This window comes from Eleutherodactylus coqui, chromosome 11, assembly GCF_035609145.1.
Source record: "Eleutherodactylus coqui strain aEleCoq1 chromosome 11, aEleCoq1.hap1, whole genome shotgun sequence".
Lineage (NCBI taxonomy): Eukaryota > Metazoa > Chordata > Amphibia > Anura > Eleutherodactylidae > Eleutherodactylus > Eleutherodactylus coqui.
In genome coordinates, this window is record NC_089847.1 from 133,357,396 (window position 1) to 133,374,842 (window position 17,447).

General features: G+C 50.2%; 1 protein-coding gene across 3 annotated transcripts in view; it reads left to right on the top strand.

The window, feature by feature from the left end:
* USP47 (ubiquitin specific peptidase 47) overlaps positions 1-17,447 on the top strand; it is a 62,089-nt gene that overhangs the window by 1,607 nt on the left and 43,035 nt on the right. For 2 of the 3 annotated variants that reach the window (XM_066583550.1, XM_066583551.1), the window contains exons 2-9: positions 8,030-8,089; positions 9,467-9,658; positions 12,476-12,589; positions 12,890-13,043; positions 13,462-13,558; positions 14,028-14,173; positions 14,587-14,666; positions 14,746-14,895. In XM_066583550.1, coding sequence (XP_066439647.1) covers positions 8,030-8,089; positions 9,467-9,658; positions 12,476-12,589; positions 12,890-13,043; positions 13,462-13,558; positions 14,028-14,173; positions 14,587-14,666; positions 14,746-14,895 — 993 coding nt within the window. The remainder of the gene's footprint in view (positions 1-8,029; positions 8,090-9,466; positions 9,659-12,475; positions 12,590-12,889; positions 13,044-13,461; positions 13,559-14,027; positions 14,174-14,586; positions 14,667-14,745; positions 14,896-17,447) is intronic. The other variant, XM_066583552.1, reaches the window with a different exon arrangement.

Here is a 17,447-nt window from a genome sequence, read left to right on the forward strand (position 1 = left end):
CTCTACATAGCGTTGATATGATGCCCAGAGTGTGTACAAAGCTGGATGACACTAGAACGGCTGCCACCCAGGTTGACAGTATGTGTTGAACCTGCTCAATGTACTTTTTAAAGGGGCATCACATGTGCCCAGTGTGGGGCCTGCGGGCAGCACATCAGGGTTCTCCGTGCCCCGGCACTACACAGTGTTTGGGTTTTGCCTGGAACGTCTCTTTAAGAGGCTGCTGAGGAATCTTGTATTTGCTGGCATTCGGCTCCACCTCAGTTTACACGGCGCTCTGCAGCGGGTGCCATGCAGCTTGTTTACTGTCGTCCGCAGTATGTATGATGCCAGGTGCACGTTGGCATCAGTCTTAAAGGGGAATTCCAGTTATAGTAGCAGGATTCCCCCCCTTATTCTGTGACTCATGGTGACCCCTGGCCGTGTAACTCGCTGGCGTCACATATTATTATGATGAGCGATGACTCACAAGGCCGCTCTTAATTTTCCAGGTTGGCATTTCATGGGCACACGTTCAATTCTGTATCAGAGTTGTCATGATCTCGGTGGAGTATCCTCAAAGCTGGCCCCCATGATCAGCGGTGCCAGGAGGGTCCAGCATCTACTTTTCTCCCCGCTGAGTGCAGTAACGCTCCTTCCGTTCAGCGTTAAAGGGAACCATACACCAACCGGGCAGCATGAACCTGGGCCACACATGCCCGTTGCCCCGGTAGGCGTTATTCTGTCACGCTTCAGAATGAATCCACACTAAAGTCTGACTCTGAACAGAGCGCTCGAATTTAAGAGGCAGATCGTGCCGTCCTCTTCCCCCACCCGCAGCAGGCAGATTGACAGCTGCTCTCCATGCTTGGGTATAGGGACAAGGCTGTCACTTTCCATGGCCCGCCTCTCTGACTCAAGAACTGCTTTCCGAGTCCAACTTAAGGGTCTGTTCACACGTAGCGGAAATGGTAAGGAAATGTCACGCCAAAATCCACCGCAGATGTCAGCTGCAAAAGTGAGGCCCTGCTGCGGCGCCGCGGCCGTGTTTGCCATAGAAATCGGATTTCCAAATGCCAATCAAATGCAACAACCGAGGGTATTTGTGAGGCGGGTTTGACACATTATTCTGCCCCGTCGCATCCGAGCGGGAAGATACCCTATTATTTTATTTTATTTTTTGCCGCAGAATTTTGTGCGGTTTTTGGTTCAGAAGTCTCCGCCCCCTTTCCGCTACGTGTGAACGGACCCTCAGAGTGTTCGGTCCGCAGCGTCTCAGCGTAACACATACCTGGGCGCAATCTGTCCTGCATGAGCCTTTAAAGGGATATTGCCATCGCAGCCTTTCATGCCGTATCCTGGCGGGCGCAGGTCCAACCTATCCATACTGTTCAGTGGTAGGTGCGCCCGCAATACCAACTCGGCGCCATCTCCTTTTTGCGCTTTTCATATTGACATCGGCGACCTGATGATCGGCGCGGCTCTTAGGGGACGGACCTCCCACTGATTAGGAAAGGTCGTCAATGGTGAAAATCCCCAAAGTTCCAGGCAAGCCCTTTAATGGGGTTTTACTGCAGAACTATTTATCTTCTGCTCTCTGGGGTTAAGTGGGGGTCTGACTGCCGGCACCCCCAGGGATCCTGAGCACAGCGCCCCCTAATGTCCCTACAAGTAGAATGTCAGTTTGCATGCTTGACCCCTGCACCAGTCACTTCTATGGATCAGAGATCAATGCGCTCAGCAATGTCCCTCCGTCCCATTGACGTGAATAGCGCGGCGGTCGTGCGCACGGCTGCTCCGTTCGCATGGGGGACATCCAGGGTGCTTTTCCTGGGATTGCTGGGGGTCCCTGCAGTCAGACCCCCAGTGATCAGATCTCCTGCCCTTGTAGATAGAAGACAGATGTCTTTGATTGCAAAACTCCTTTAAAACCAATTAAAACTAGTCCAACAAAAAGTGTCAGGTTCCCATAGCAACCAATCAAACTTTAATTTGTTAGAATTTTTTTTTTTTTTTTTAATGGAAGCTTCCTGATTGGTTGTCGGGGCCCAGATTTGACCTCAACACCAAAAGTAAATCTCTGTAAAGTTGAAGAAAGTTTGACATACGTTTTGGACACTTTTGACAGCAGGTCATGTGTCGCAGGCAGATGTGGAGGGAGAGAAAAAGTTTGGCGCAAGTATATGTGGTATATTTACCGAGCGCCACGTGCAGCATTGTTGGTTGCCAGGTAACCATGTAAACGTATCTCTGCACATGTCCGGATTCTAAAGCTATCTTTACACAGGGAGATTATCACCCGAATTGTCACTGGAAACAGTCAATTTGCGCGATAGGCATCCTGTGTATTCGCGGCCGGCGCTCTGAGCGAGAAATCACTGGGAGACGATTGGTTTTCATCAGACCTTTAAATGAAGCGACCGTCGGCCGTGTGAGCAGCTTCTGGATATCCCCCAGCGAGCTTCACCTGAGCGATAGTTGGTGGGCCGGCTGTCGGGCTCCGGTGGTCCCGTGTAAAGGTACCTTAAGATGTTTACCCGTCGCCAGAAGCCAGGGCCGCGGTGTGAAGTGGCGCGATGCCTAAAACTTGTTCAGTGACGTTTATAGCACTTATATGAGGGTTAGTGGCCCTTTAAGACCCCCTCCCTCCTGGGCCCCCGTCGGTGTTGTCTGGTGGTCCGGCTTTTATCTGTGCAGCTGTTTAGTGGAGCGTTCAGCTAAATTTATATCCTTGCTCGGTGTCACCTGCTCCTCAGCTCTGATGCCTCCATGAAGTTGGCGCTGGGATCCGTGCCCTCCGCCCGCCCTTACTTGGCTCCAGAAATAGTTGGGCGGTGAACTGCGAGGCCTTCTATCTGACACCGCATGTTTGATGCGGTCCGGCTTTTGGAGGGGTTTGGGTTGGCAGATGGTAGAACGCTGTTTCTCTGCCCACCTGCTAGGGCACCATGTGTCACTGGCAGCTGGCATAATAGTCACCTACTTCTGGCCTTTTCCATGTGATGCCACCTCTCGCCAAACTGTGGTTGCTGTCATCTAGGGGGGCTCCTTCTACGGACCCCTCATCTCCCCACGTATTCATGTTTTGTCCCAGCATCGGAGATGGCAATGTTATTATCCGCCATTGGTCTTCTGTGCCCATGTCCCTTTGACCCGCTGGTTCCAGGCACCGTTTTCAGTCTCATGATGGCCAACGCCGTTTTCTTACAACCTATGCACACCGTCCGCTGCTCTCTGATTGGCTATTTGTACTCTCCAATGAGTGAGCAGGTATAGTCCGTCAGCAGCCTGACTTGGCGCTGCGTGTAAACGCTCCCTGCTCAGCGCTCCACGTAGATTAACGTGTGAAGATGCCGCCGATCACCTGACAAGCGAGCGCTCATTTGTGTGTTGGCGACACATTGTGAACGCGGCATGTGCCGCCAACGGGGATTAAACCGCATGGCGGTCATGTGAACAATCGGTCGGCCTGCGTAAAGGCCAGATAGATGAGCGCCGATCGCCCTGATGTCGGCTAGTTTGCCTGCCTCTGGCGCAGGTCCTGGCCGTTCGTGCGCGCCTCTAATCTGGAGTTGATTAGGCGTCTTAAGCCGTGAAGTGTGGTTTTAGCAGAGCAGTAATACCTCTTAGTCCCGGCACGGGGATTTACTCCACTTCTCATGCCACACCTGCGAGAGGCTCTGCCCGCCTGCCAGTCTGTTCCTCTGCCCGCTCTTGCCAAGCTGTCATTGTGCAGAAGATGATCAGTCATGGCTGAGAACTAATAAACGGTCGTCTGGTGCCACCGTAATGGACAGCGCCGTGGATCCGTGGCCGCTGTGCCTCAGTGGGTGGGGGGCGCCCTATAATGCGTCTGTAATCAAGGGGACAACTTGTAGTTTTGGTTTAACCTCTTTAACGTTCTGTTTCTGGGAAAGTTGGGTGACGACCTTCATGGCCGCCAGAGCTTTCCTGAATGCGGATACTTGGACATTATATTGTGCCATCAGGAACCTTGGAAAGCTGGGTATTGGTGGCAGAAGCCGCGTACCATCGGGTACCGGGATGAGCGCCCCTCCTTCTCCCGTCTATACGTTGCTGTGCCCGTATACGGGATCGCCCGCAGCTCCAGGTTACTGGCGGTCGCCGCGGCGTTACTCATTGCGGTCGTTAAGCCTTCCTTCACCCTTCCAGCCGGCAGTTCCATTCCTCCCTCGTCCCTCCGTGACGTGGTTTACAGCGCCCGTTATATGGCCCGCAGTGGAGATCGCAGCTCAAAGTCTTGCAGATAAGCAGCGAGAAAGCAAGAAACTTTCTACTCGGGAACAGGAAGTAAATCACAGCCTTCCAATCCCCCAACAACCAGCCAAGACGCCGGCCGGCCTCGGAGCTTGCACTCGGTTGCTTGACATTGGACCTTCATCAGTTGGCGCTCGAGGGGGGTGGCATGGTGAAAGATGCCCGCGTGGGCTGGCCTGAGCTGTGCCGTGGCCCTTCTCGCTGAAAAGGAGCCACATGCCTCCCGGCACGGGCGTCTCCATGCTGCGCTTCATCGTCAACCTCTTCCTCTCTTGTTCCAAAGCCAAAGATGACTTCATCGTCCTCAGTCAGGTAAGTGCGCGCGGCGCGGCGCCGGTGACCGTGCGTCATTGTGTAGTTATGTACATACTGGTGGACGGAGTCATGTGACCTCTAACCAGTGACCCGCTTCTGTAACGCGTCCGCAGCCCCGGGGCGGTGATCTGTATAGGGTTATGTACGTAACCTACATTATGCGTATGACGGGCTGCAGTTATTGGGGGCACATGGGGGGTCGTGGGCCATTTTTGTGTTCTCTGGTTTACACGGTTCTGCGTTGTATGCGGCGCTGGTCACCCTGGAGGACCCCCAGCTACAGCGATGGTGCCCGCCGTCCTCTAGAGCCCGCCGCTGCTCTGTTCTTGGTTCCCTAGCTTCGCATATAGAGGAACCTCAGTTTGGCGCACGTCATTGAGTCTTCAGGCTCATTCACGCGGTTGTATGTATATTTCACTCTGTGCGCGGCGTATCCGCGGACTGAGGCTCCTCCTATTCCCTACTATTTTATTTTTTTTTGCACATGTATTTACAGCAGCAAACCCCCCCCCCCCCCCCATACGCAAGCGGGGCCCATTGTTTAATACGTGATGAATACGCAAGCAGCGTGCGCCGTCCCATTGATTCAGTCGGCGATTTTGGTACCTGATAAGTACTAAAATAGGACCTGAAAAGTCTGCGCAAGTCTATGCGGAATCAGCAGTTCGTGTTACATGTGTGCGAAATACACGCGTGACGCAGCGTACATCTCCCCTTGTGAGTGAGCCCTCCCGCTGTGTCCAGGAAGGGGATGTGATGAGCAGTATGGCTGACAGATCTCTGCTCCAGATCTTGGGAAAGCTGGACTTGCTAAGTGCCCACACCCCGCTGCGATGGTGTAACACTTGGCACCGGACGTTGGCTCTTGTGTAAGCCTGTGACGGCAGCCTGCTGCAATAGTCGCCAGCAGCCGGTCGGACGCTGTGAGGGGAGGGGGGGTCCCGGACAACAGATGCGCCTGCTGACGAGCCGCCCGGAGAGCCTCCTGGTCCGTTGGCGCTCACGCCCGACAATTCTTGGGACTCCTTCACATCACTGTTTTCGTTTTTGGTGGCGTTGTACCAAGACTACACGTTATTCCCTTTCCACAGGATAGGGGGCAGTAGCTGATTGGTGGGGGTCTCGCTGATGAGACCCCTGCTGATCTCAAGCATGGGGGCTCCCTGTAACCCGTCATCGTGTCTGTGGGGTTACTGCCACTGCAGTGAGGAGACTGAATGGAGTGCAAGCTCTGTGGCACCACTTTCACTTTCAGTGGGAGATGCCAAGGGCTCACTTGGGTATTAGTCAGCCCCATGGAAATAATCGGAGTGCCAACCGTCTGCCCAGCCAGCGTTCACCCTGACATTACTGCGGGGCACCGCCTCGTCTTGTGACCTCATCTCTGGATATTTACGAGTCTGCTGTGTTTTATAGAAAAAACTTTTATTTGTCATTTTTGTTTTCTGTTGGAACGTCTTCTGTTAATCATTGATTCCTTGAGGAGGAACATGTGACCCGCGGCGACTGGTGACTCTGTAACCTACATGGCTGAGGCACGGGATCTCCAGCCGCCACCCAGAGTGATACCAGAGGTCATCTGCTGCTCGTCAGCGCCCGGCCGGGTGGCTGAAGGCCCTTTTACACGGAACGAGTATCGTTAAAAAAAAATCGTTAATATGAGCGAAAATGAGCGCTAATCTTCAGTGTAAACGCGGCCAACGCCAGAACCATCAATTATTCGCTTTTCGCTCATCGTTGGTTTTATGCGGTTGTTAAACTCATCGTTTGCTCACTAATCACTGGGTTTAAATATCGGTTGTTCTCAGTCACTAAAGCTGCGTTTACACGGAACAACCATCATTCCAAATGCCATTCAAATGACCGATAACAAGAATGGCGCGCTTCTTATTGGGAATAGTAAACGGCGACCGAGAAGTGAACGATTCCCGACGATGATTTTCCTGTCTATACAAGCTGCGGGAGAGCGAAGAGCCGGCGCGGTCAGCAGCTCGGGCAAACAAGTCGTCAGATGTGAACGACTTCTCGTTTTACCGCGCCAGCGATGTATCTGCGGTATAAACGGGCGGCACGAGAGCCAACGCCGACGCTTATTTGCTCATTCACTTGTTCAAACAACAAATCTGCAGGTCTAAACAACCCCTTCTTGAGGTTAGTGGATATCATGCAGAGCGGTCCTCCGCTCAGGACCGGCGTTTGTGCACTTGCACACTAAGGCCCATTTACACGCAAAGATAATCTTTCAAACGATTGCTAAAACTTTAAAATCTTTCAATCTTTTTGCATAAAGTGTTAATGGCCAGTAATGCTTAACACGTTATCTTCATTTGCATGTAAATGGGCCTCCATGATCTATTTGCAGAGCACAGCATGTGACTAATCACACGCACAGCTGCAATGTTCTTCACGCAACTCCTGGCAGAATGCGATATAATCTCCCGTTTCCTCGGAGAATACAGTGTGCGGTCTGTTCAGAGATCCTTTATGTCTCTGCGGCTGAACGATGGATTTTAAGCTCACCTTAAAATCATTGAGACAAAAAGGGCACTATGGCAGCGTTTACACGTAACTATAATCGTTACATGTAAACGGGCCTTTAGATGAATGTTGGCCAAATCTGTGGATTTCAGTGGGACCAATGAGGACAATGAACTCCTCCTGTATGCAAGGGAGAAAGACAATGGACTCTGCTGGCCAGATAATCTGCCGCCCAAACACCCCGAGCTGCCACTGAAGTTTATGTAAAGCAATTTACACACAACGATTATTGCTAAAAATTCGTTCAAATGACTGAAAATGAGTGCTAATCATCGCGTGTAAACGCTGCTATTGTTCACTCTTCGGCTGAACGATAATTTTAAGGCAAACTTAAAATTCATCGTTCAGCCGCAGAGTTATATACAGGGCCCGCATGCTGTGTTCTGTACGGGAGTCAGAGATTACATTGTATTCTGCCGACAGCCCGTGTGAGAACGATGGAGTTGTGTGCAGAACTCAGACCACATGTTGTGCTTTGCAAACAGTTCCCGAAGTCCTTTTTACACGCAAAAGAAGCTGATAAAGTGTTAGTGGACATTAGTGTGCATTCACACTTTATGTAAAATGATTGCTAAAACTGTCAATCTTTCAGCCGTTTGAAAGTGTCTTTGCGTGTAAATCAGCCTTTAGCCAATGAGGGAGAAGACAGATTATTAGGTGCGAGTACTTTAATTCAAAAAATGTCAGCAGTTCGTTCAGTCGTGCTGTTTAAGCGATAGTCGTAGCGTGTAAAAGGGCCTTTAGGAGTGTGGCAGGGAACAAGGGGGGGGGGGTTCTTCTGTGGAGTCTGGCGGGGAAGAGGGCAGCAGGTTCTGTGGTCTGTTGAGCTTGGCGGTCGCTTACTACCCTCTCCCATCTCTTATCCCGGAGCACTGGTGATGCCCTGTGTGCTTCTCACGGACCCCTTTCTGCCCCCTAGGGTATGTTCTGGAGTTGCAGACAGAGTATCTTTAATGAGATGAAGAAGAAGTTCTCGCAGGTAGTTTGGCGCTTGCTGCATGTCCGCGGGCCTAACGCTTCTGATGCCTGCCATACCATTAACCCTGTTGTGTTGGGTGACTCGCACTAACGGCTCGGCCCGACGCTTCACGCACATGGCGGAGCTATGTGATGCTTGGCCTGGCACCGTATCACCAAAGGACCGTCCTCGCGCCGGAACATGGCGACCGCTTCAGCGTGGCAACAGCTTTCCTGTTTGTCTTTAAATGGGAAACCTTCATCCACCACCTCATGATACACGGAGCCGTAATACCACGGGGGCGGCTGTACGAACATCCTCTATAGGTGATGGTGACCCAACGTGGATCTGATTAACCAGCTTAACCCCCGCCGCTGTATGGGACCGCGAATGTTCACACGCAGCAGAATTGGCGCAGATTTTTTTGCTATGGAGAATCTGTACTAAAATTCGCAGCAGATCTCACTTGTCCAACTGAAAGGGCGAAATCTGCTGCAGATCTGCGTCAAAGTCAACGCCGAATGGTGCCAATTTTTGACGTGGTTCAGCACCAAAATCCGCTGTGGTTGAATGTACCGTCACAAATGGCGTGTTCGCTGTGGGCTTTCTGCAGTGGAAAACCCGCAGAAAATGCGCCGCGCAATTTGCAACTGCTGCTAAATGTTCTCAGTGGATTTTGCTGCAGAAATTTAGCAGCGTTTGTAATACAAGCCACGTGGGGGCCAATTCAAAAATCTTGCGTGGAAACAATAAGCGGATATTTTGAAAATGGCGGCCGTCCTCTCACGAAGGAGCAGTACATTGTAGAAGAATTAAATGCGCCGCCCAGCCTCAAAATGTTTTTTCAGACCTGTTCGGGGTGATGAAAGTTTTTTAAAGGGCATAAAAGTTTTTTTTGTTTTGTCTCCTGCTGCTGCTTCCCTGCGGTCGACCTCCCGCCGCAGCTGCGATATTGTCACACCGGGGACGTGCAACGGCTGCAGCGAATTATTGTCTGAAGTGAGCTGATGATCGGCTGCAGCAATCGCGTTGCTGCTGTCGGTGATGGCATCGCTGCTGTAGCAGGAAGTGGAAAGCAACGAAGCATCCGCCGGGGTCAGACGGGAAGGACTACTTCTGTGTTTCCACCATCCTGGGCCGGTTTCATAAAATGTTTTGAGGCCGGGTAACCTATTGAAGCTGCACTTGTGTACATCAGCTAGGAAGCTCTTTCGAAGGCAACCCACCTGACAGCACAAGGTAAGTCGTCTGCATTCGGGGTTTGCGGGACCCCCATAGTAGCGCCTTGTGCTGCGGAGTGCCGTGTTCTGCTGGATGCCGTTTTCGGCTACCTTGCACGCTGCTGTTTCGCTTTTGATGCTCGTGGATAACTTTTTGGTTTTTGTTTTCTCCTCCCAGATTGAAAATGCTGCTGATGAGCCCAGAGTGCTGTGCATCGTACAAGACACCACAAGCTGCAAAACCATCAACGAGCGGATCACCCTGAACCTCCCGGCCTCCACCTCTGTGCGCCAGCTGTTTGACGATGTGGCCAGCAAAGTGGGCTATGTGAGCGGGACCTTCAGCCTGAAGTTTGGGAATGGAGACATGGTGAGGACTGAGCACACGTGACACCAGCGGCTCTCGGATGGAAGGCTAGTCTCATCTGAGGCCGACGTCGAGAATCGCTCTTAAGGCTAATGCCCACGGATGGATTATTGCTGTGGAATTCACGGCCAGACTTCCGCAGTAATGTCTGTCCATAGACAAGCTGTGTTAAAAGATTCTCCCCTGCCCACAAGCAGAAATCACTGCGTTTTTCTTTTTTCTTTTTTTCCCCCCGCTCGCGGGGAAGAGGCGCGGCATGTTCTATTTTGTGCAGAAAATCACACGGACGGCTTCTATTGCAGTCGATGGAAGCCATCCGTCCTGCGATAATCCGAGCAGTGGGCACAGCGGAAGTATCGCGGCAATCCGCGTTACAGCCCAGCGTTGGTGCGTCATGCCCTACACTGCACATGCTCACCGAGTGAGACGCGGTAACGGGCAGGTGAGTATGCGGTTTCTGCTTGCGTGTTTTTTTTCTTCTTCTGTGTTTTTGCGTGCATAACATATGTAGGTATACGCATGTAGAACACACATGTGTGATTATACACAGGAAATATTGAAGGGATGAGCAGTTGTAATTCTGTGTTTTTTTTTACACAAACCCCCGTGTGAACGAGCCCTTAACTGCACTCCGTTCTGCATTGTACATCGGACGGCTTTCATTTTTAAGTCTGGTATTGAACAAGTAGTTTTTGATGCCGTTCTTTGAGCCAACTTGTTTACAGCAAGAAGAGGTAGATGGCGTTCCTTTTATATTTATCAATTTTGGCTTTGGCGCAAAAAGTTACACCAAAAATTCCGGATGTGAATCCAGCCTTGGTGTTCTGATGCGGCGGAATATTTCCACTGCAGATCTGGCCATGAATCCACTGTAAAATCTGTTACATGGGGATTGTGCTGTGCATTCACACCAGCTACCTTGAAAGCGGAAAAATCCACAGTGACCAGTGTTGGCCTGATGTGCCCAGGGCCCACCAGTAATCTTTATTTGGGGGCCCCTATAAAGATCCATTCTTGATCCACATTCACAAGTTCCTCACCGCCACCTGCTCCTTATTCTTGTTTGCCTGCAGCTGTCTCCACCGAAGTATATGGAGAATGCAGCGGGCTGGAATTAGTGGCCCCCATTCATCCAATATATGAAGATCCAGTGCGGAGATAGGCTGGGGGCCCACCTTGTGGGCTATTCTGAGCCTGACAGTGACCATCCAGAACAGAGCAACTTGGTCATTATTACATCTGGAAGGATGTGGATGAGATTCATTTATCGCCTAATGGCAGGTAAAATCTCCGGCAAATTCTGACTTCTGTGCATTTAACCCCTTGAGTGGCAGGTTTCCTACCACACTGTCGTGCCCACCAGGGCAGGTTTTTTAAAATGGTCTAATCATTGAATTTCAACTAATTTTGCAGTTGCGTCTCAAGAGCCATAACTTTTTCCTTTTTCCATTGACATGGCCATATGAGGGCTTGTTTTTTGCGGGACAAGTTGTGATTTTTTAAACGGGGGAGGAAAAAAAAAATGGGGGAAAAAAGAAAAAAAAGGGGCCATGTCATTAAGGGGTTAAATAATGTATTAACTTCCTTCTCTGGGTCATTACGACGCATGGATACCACATGTGTGATTGTATGTTTGATTTTTTACAAAGTAAAGGGAGACAAGTGGTTTTATTATTTTTTTTATAATTTGTTTACTTTTTTTTTTTTTTTCTTTTGTCCCTTTAGGGGACTTCCACAGGGACCCATCAGGACCCCCTGATCACATTCCGGGGGTCCAATGGTGACAGCCCTTTACATGCTGCAGTGACAGCCCGTTACATGCTGCAGTCACAGACTGCAGCATGTAAGGGGTTAACACAGCAGAGATCGGAGGTTTTCTCTGATCTCTGCTGTAAGAGCTAGTACCTGGCTGTCCTCTGACAGCTAACAACCAGCTCTCCCTGCCACAGAGACCATCGGCTTGCTTCTGACAAGCCGATGGTCTCTATGGCAACCTGTAAACAAACCAGTGCAGGAGATTGCCGGCATGTCGGCAATATCTTCTGCTGGTTTTTCAAAGCCCTTGCTTTGTTCTCTCTGGGTTTGTGCAGGCAGAGCACACTGTCACAGCTTGTGGCATTGTGCTCTGCAGCTCCCATAGTGATACATAGCCCGGAAATCTTCTGGGCTATGTTGCTATGAGCAGTGGAGCTCGTCCCGGAAAATTTCCGGGCGTGCCACTCAAGGGGTTAAATGGCATTCTGGTCCCAACAAGACCTCTATCCACGGGGTTGGGAATAACTAGCTAATCAGTGAGGTCCGAGTCCTCTCCTGACTTGCCCAACCCCCACCCCTCCCCCATACACAAGGACGCTTAGGGGACCTTTTATACAATACGACTGTCTGACACAGAAGTGCCTGCCAGCTTTACCAGCGACTATTTCTACTGTGCTTTTACACATAGTTGATCAGCAATTGGTGGGATTGTTCCGGCCGCCCACCTTCATTCACAGTAAGCATCAATGACTCCTATTTATGCTGAGCGGGAAGTCACCCATAACTCGTTCTGTTTCATTGGCAATTGGGGTATACTAGAGTGGGCAGAGCACCCAGAAGGGATCGTATGCCCATGTGCTGAGCGTATTGGCCCTAGACGCGCCGTCTGTGTATTCTGCTGGTCGTCACCATTGCACCGCACACTAATCATTGGAAGCATTCCAGCCCTTGTTCTTCCCATTTGCTGCATACATGAATCCTCTGGGCTAAATGTGTAAAATCCATTTTATGTCCGCCAGCGTTGTGGGGCTTTTCTTACAAGCTGCTGTATTTATGCCTTTTCAGACGGAGCTGGATGCCGCCCAGGGCCAGTCCTTACTGGATGCCGGCTTTGAAGCAGGAAAGAAGAATTTCCTTCACTTGACGGATAAGAATGGGGAGCAGCCTCAGCTGACATCGGTAAGAAGCCCCGCACTCCCCAGTGTCAGCGGGAAGACTGGGATCTGTGGGGGTGCAGATACCTTCCCTGCCCCGTATTATGGGTTCACATAGCAGTGGCATCTAAATAATGGTCATTCGTGTTGGTCCTTCACTAGAGCAGGACCAGGGACAATATTTACATGGTTTTTGTGTTCTTCCCTTATTCTCATGAGGCTTGCACATCAAAACGGGTCAATCTACTATAAGGGCATTCGGTAGCCCATATCTGTGTGTGATGTGCCTTGTGTGCCCTGATCTCGGCATCGCCTGTGTTTCTAGGATGAGTCTGGGACGGCAGACAGCAGCGGCCTGGATGACAGCACCCAAGAGAAGTTCATCGGCCCCCTCCCCAGAGATGGATCTGTGGGCTGCACCAGTGATTACGTCAGTCAGAACTACTCTTATTCATCACTTCTCAGCAAATCCGACACCGGTAATCCTAATTTCTTCTAGTCTGAGCCGCCCGGCCTGCGGGGTTACATGGCTCAATTTGAGCCATATAACAAGTGCAGGGTCAGCACTCGTCTCGCCGGCCCTCACACAGGCTGATTAAGAATTGATGGGGCCGAACGATAATATGCAATTGTTTGTCCCCCTTACAGTTTCACCATTGACGGCAGCACATCCCCCTTTTATACGGGGTCTGTACTGCTGACGGCAATTATTTCAGCTGTGATTGATAAACAGATGTTTGCTTCTTCATCGGCGCAGTGCAGCTTCGCACAGTCCGATGGGATAAGCAAATGTCCCCACGGTTATTACCAATGATTGGTCAGTGTAAAAGGCCTTTTGCTGCATTGTACATGAAGTGTCCCGTCCTAATTACTCCCATCTTCACTTTCTGTTCCCAGGTTATGTGGGTTTAGTGAACCAGGCCATGACCTGCTACTTGAACAGTCTTCTCCAGACGCTGTTTATGACGCCGGAATTTCGGAATGCTTTGTACAAGTCAGTATTTGTCAGTTTGTGCTTTAGGGTGTGTTTGCACGTAGGTAATTTGGATTTTGGGCAGATCTGCAGTTGATTTCACCCTTTCAATTGTATTCTAATTGAAGGGCTGAAATCTTCTGCAGATCTGCAAGTCTGCTGCATGTGAACGCACCCTTAAACTTCGGATTGGGTGTACTAAAGTTTAATTGTTGTATAGGAAGTTCTACAACTTTCTAAAAGACTCTGCATTTTAATTCCTCACCATTTTCTAGATCTTTGCTTGCTGGCAGTGAATGGGGGCATTATAGTCTACCACATCCTGTGTACATTGAAGGCTGGTTGAGTCAAGCCGCCTGGTCTCCAGGCTATATCCCCTTCTATCGGCACCTTCTAACATAAAGTTTTTACATTAGGGACTTGGTCATTTTTTTTCTAGTTGTCCACATTGGTTTTTGCAGGGTACAAATGACTACTTGTTGTCTTTCAGGTGGGCGTTTGAGGAGTCTGAGGAAGATCCAGTCACCAGCATCCCGTACCAGCTCCAGAGATTATTCGTCTTACTGCAAACCAGTAAAAAGAGGGCGATTGAAACGACGGACGTGACGAGGAGCTTTGGATGGGATAGCAGTGAAGGTAATGGCCTGCTCTGATGAAGGACTTCGTGGTCCTGGAAGCTGTGACTTACGGCAGCGAGTCTCGGATTTTATGTAGGTGTGAACTAACACAAAGGTACTGACAAACGGTAGAGCAAGAATGTAGTAGAGTATAGTATAGGGTCTCTGTAACGGTGAAGGATGGGGAGGTTATATAGTAGTAGAGGATAGTACAGGGTTTATATAGAGGTGGAGGGCAGGGGAAGGCTTATAGACCAGCGGAGAGGTAACGTTGCTGATTCCTAGAGTTAATTAGATTTTCCTTGGATCACCATTGCTCTCTGTTATCAGCCAATACTGAGTAGGCAGGAAGTGTGCAATAATATGCCCTTTGACACAATCGCCTCCCTATCCTCTCCTGTGACTGCTTAGTGTGTGTCCTGTATTCTGCAGCGTGGCAGCAGCACGACGTCCAGGAACTCTGCAGGGTCATGTTTGATGCACTGGAGCAGAAGTGGAAGCAGACGGAGCAGGTACGTGTGCCGCGACCAGTGCAGAGCATCAGCAGGGGAAAGCCCTGTAATCCTTCTAGATGTGTTATGTATCTGGCAGGCCGACCTCATCAATCAGCTCTACCAGGGCAAGCTGAAGGACTACGTGCGGTGCCTGGAGTGCGGCTATGAGAGCTGGCGGATTGACACCTTTCTGGATATCCCACTGGTTATCAGGCCATATGGCTCCAGCACAGCATTTGGCAGCGTGGTGCGTATACCCCAAAGCTCGTCTTCTGGAAAATTTGGGAATCCTACTTTATTTCCCAAGTTAAGCAACTCTTAAATAAGACAACTGTCTGGTGCATTACCACCCAACAGGCGTCCAATGGACTACCGCATGTGCTAAACGCTGGAGCGATATTTGCTCATGTGAAAGGAGGCGGGGTGGTCGGGGATCATTCAGGGATCATTCCGGCCACTCTCCTTCATTCACAGTTAGCAGGAGTCGCTCAAACCTTGTGAGTGGCTCCTAATTACACAGGCTGACGGTCACTTAGTTTTTATTTCTGCTAAAAGCCAAGGGACTTCGGCAGGTGAGCGATTCCTCGATCTGTGGGCGGCCACATATACGAGGGGCAATTTATAGCCCGACTTTGCTGTGGTCGTCAATAACTCAGGCGATGATCGCCCCGCATAAAGGTACCTTTTAGGAACTGGAGTCGTCAAATAATGGCACAATGTAGCACAGGGTCCCTGTCGGGTATCCCGCCATTTGTGGAACACTAAGGGTGCCTTCACATGGGACAGGAACGCTATCTTTTCTCCTTAGGGTGAGCACTTAGAAGTGAATGAGGAGTATTATAAGGCCATTCGTGCTCCTCTGGGTAATATGCAAATAAGGGAGATGAAACAGTACCTCTCCAGCACCACCTATTGGAAGGCAGCATTCCTATAAGTCAATGTTAGACTTTTTATACAAGCCTTGAAACAATTTCTGGGAACTGAAATCCAAGCCAGAATCCATAGACAGGCAGCTGAACAATTCCCACTCATTGTTTCAAGGCTTGTATAAAGAGTCTAACATTAACTTGCAGGAATGCTGCCTTCCAATAGGTGGTGCTGCAGAGTTATTATTCCATCTCCCTTATTTTCACATAAATGCAGAATTTGCTGCAGAAAATCTGCAGCGTTTACGGTGCACGCCGTGTGGACGAGGTGGAGACATTCCCTGCGGAATCCCCAGCGTATTTGAAGTGCGTTGTGGATTCTAAAGTTGCAGCTTGTGAATTTATTCCGGGCTCACACGACTTGGAGCTCCTGCACAGTGGCAAGGGCGATATTGGGCCATGATTCACGGCTCTATCGCTCTTGCAGTCCTACTGAAAAATCACTGGATATGAGGCGTTTTCAAAAGGACCCGGCCTCGGATCTCTGCGGGGCTAAAGGAATTCCCCATAGAGAGGAAAGAGGGAGGCGGAGCTACAGGGGATCTCCTAGAGATCTCTCCATATTTGGGGAGAGCGGGGTGGGGCTGGAGGGGCTTCCCCGAGAGCGGGGTGGAGCTGGAGGGGCTTCTTATAGGGATTCCTCTCTCTTGGGGAAGCCATCTAGCCCTGCCCCCTATCTAGGAGATTCCGCTGTAGCTTCGCGATCTTCTCTCATTGATTTCAATGGGGCTGGCGCTGCTGCCACCAGCCCCATTGAAAACAATGCAGAGATATCGCTAAAAGAAACGACATGCTGCGATTTGTTTTATGCGTAGCAGCGCAGTGCTATGCAGGAAAACATTGCAAATATGAATTAACCCTTTCAAAGGAATGGGTTTCATATTTGTCCGAGATTTGTGTGTCTCGCAACGCACAAATCTCGCACAATTTTCTTGCCAGTGTGAAGGAACCCTTAGTCAGATTGTGTCTGTGAGCCCGGCCAGTGACCCTGTGTTTGGCAATTGATTGTATTGCTCATGACCGCGATGGCTCACACACAGTACAGGTTTTGGGTTTTTCTTTGTATTTTGCAGTCTGCTAGTGATGCCGCGGGTACCCCACCCAGCCCATGCGCAATGTATATGGGCTGCTTGTTGGACGCCTCAATTCACATCAATAGAAGCTGTCCATGCGGATTCCACGGCAAAATAGAGCATGCTGCGACTTTTGTTCTGCTTGTGGAATATGCAATTCGTGTTAGAGTGTGAAAGGAAAAGAAAAGTGCATGGCTTTCAATGTCCACGTCTTACTGCGGAAACCAATTGTGGAGTGCGCAATTCAAATCCAGTCGTGCGAGATCGGCCTTATACTGAGATTTGATAGTGGATTACAGCCTTTGTGATGCAAAAGTTGAAACCCGCTGAAAATCTGCACATATAAGTCTGGATTTGGCCCTCAGTTTTGCTTATTCGCTGCTGATCTTTCCACTTTGGAAAGCTTGCAGTATTTCCCGTTACGAGGTGCCCGAGGACTACATACACTGCAGTGACTCCATAGCAAAATCTGCATGCGTTTATTTCTGTAAAATCAGACTTACAGCATCAACAAGCAGAAATGTGTGTTTTAGTAATTCAGTTTTTCTAGTATGAATGGAGCTTAAAGGGGTTGTCCCGCACCGAAACGGTTTTTTGTTTTTTTTTAACACCCCCCCCCCCCCCCCCCCCCCCCCCGTTCGGCGCGAGAGAAAAAAAAACAACCCACACAGCGCTTACCTGAATCCCGGCGGTCCGGCGTCTTCATACTTACCTGCTGAAGATGGCCGCCGGGATCCTCTGTCTCCGTGGACCGCAGGGCTTCTGTGCGGTCCATTGCTGATTCCAGCCTCCTGATTGGC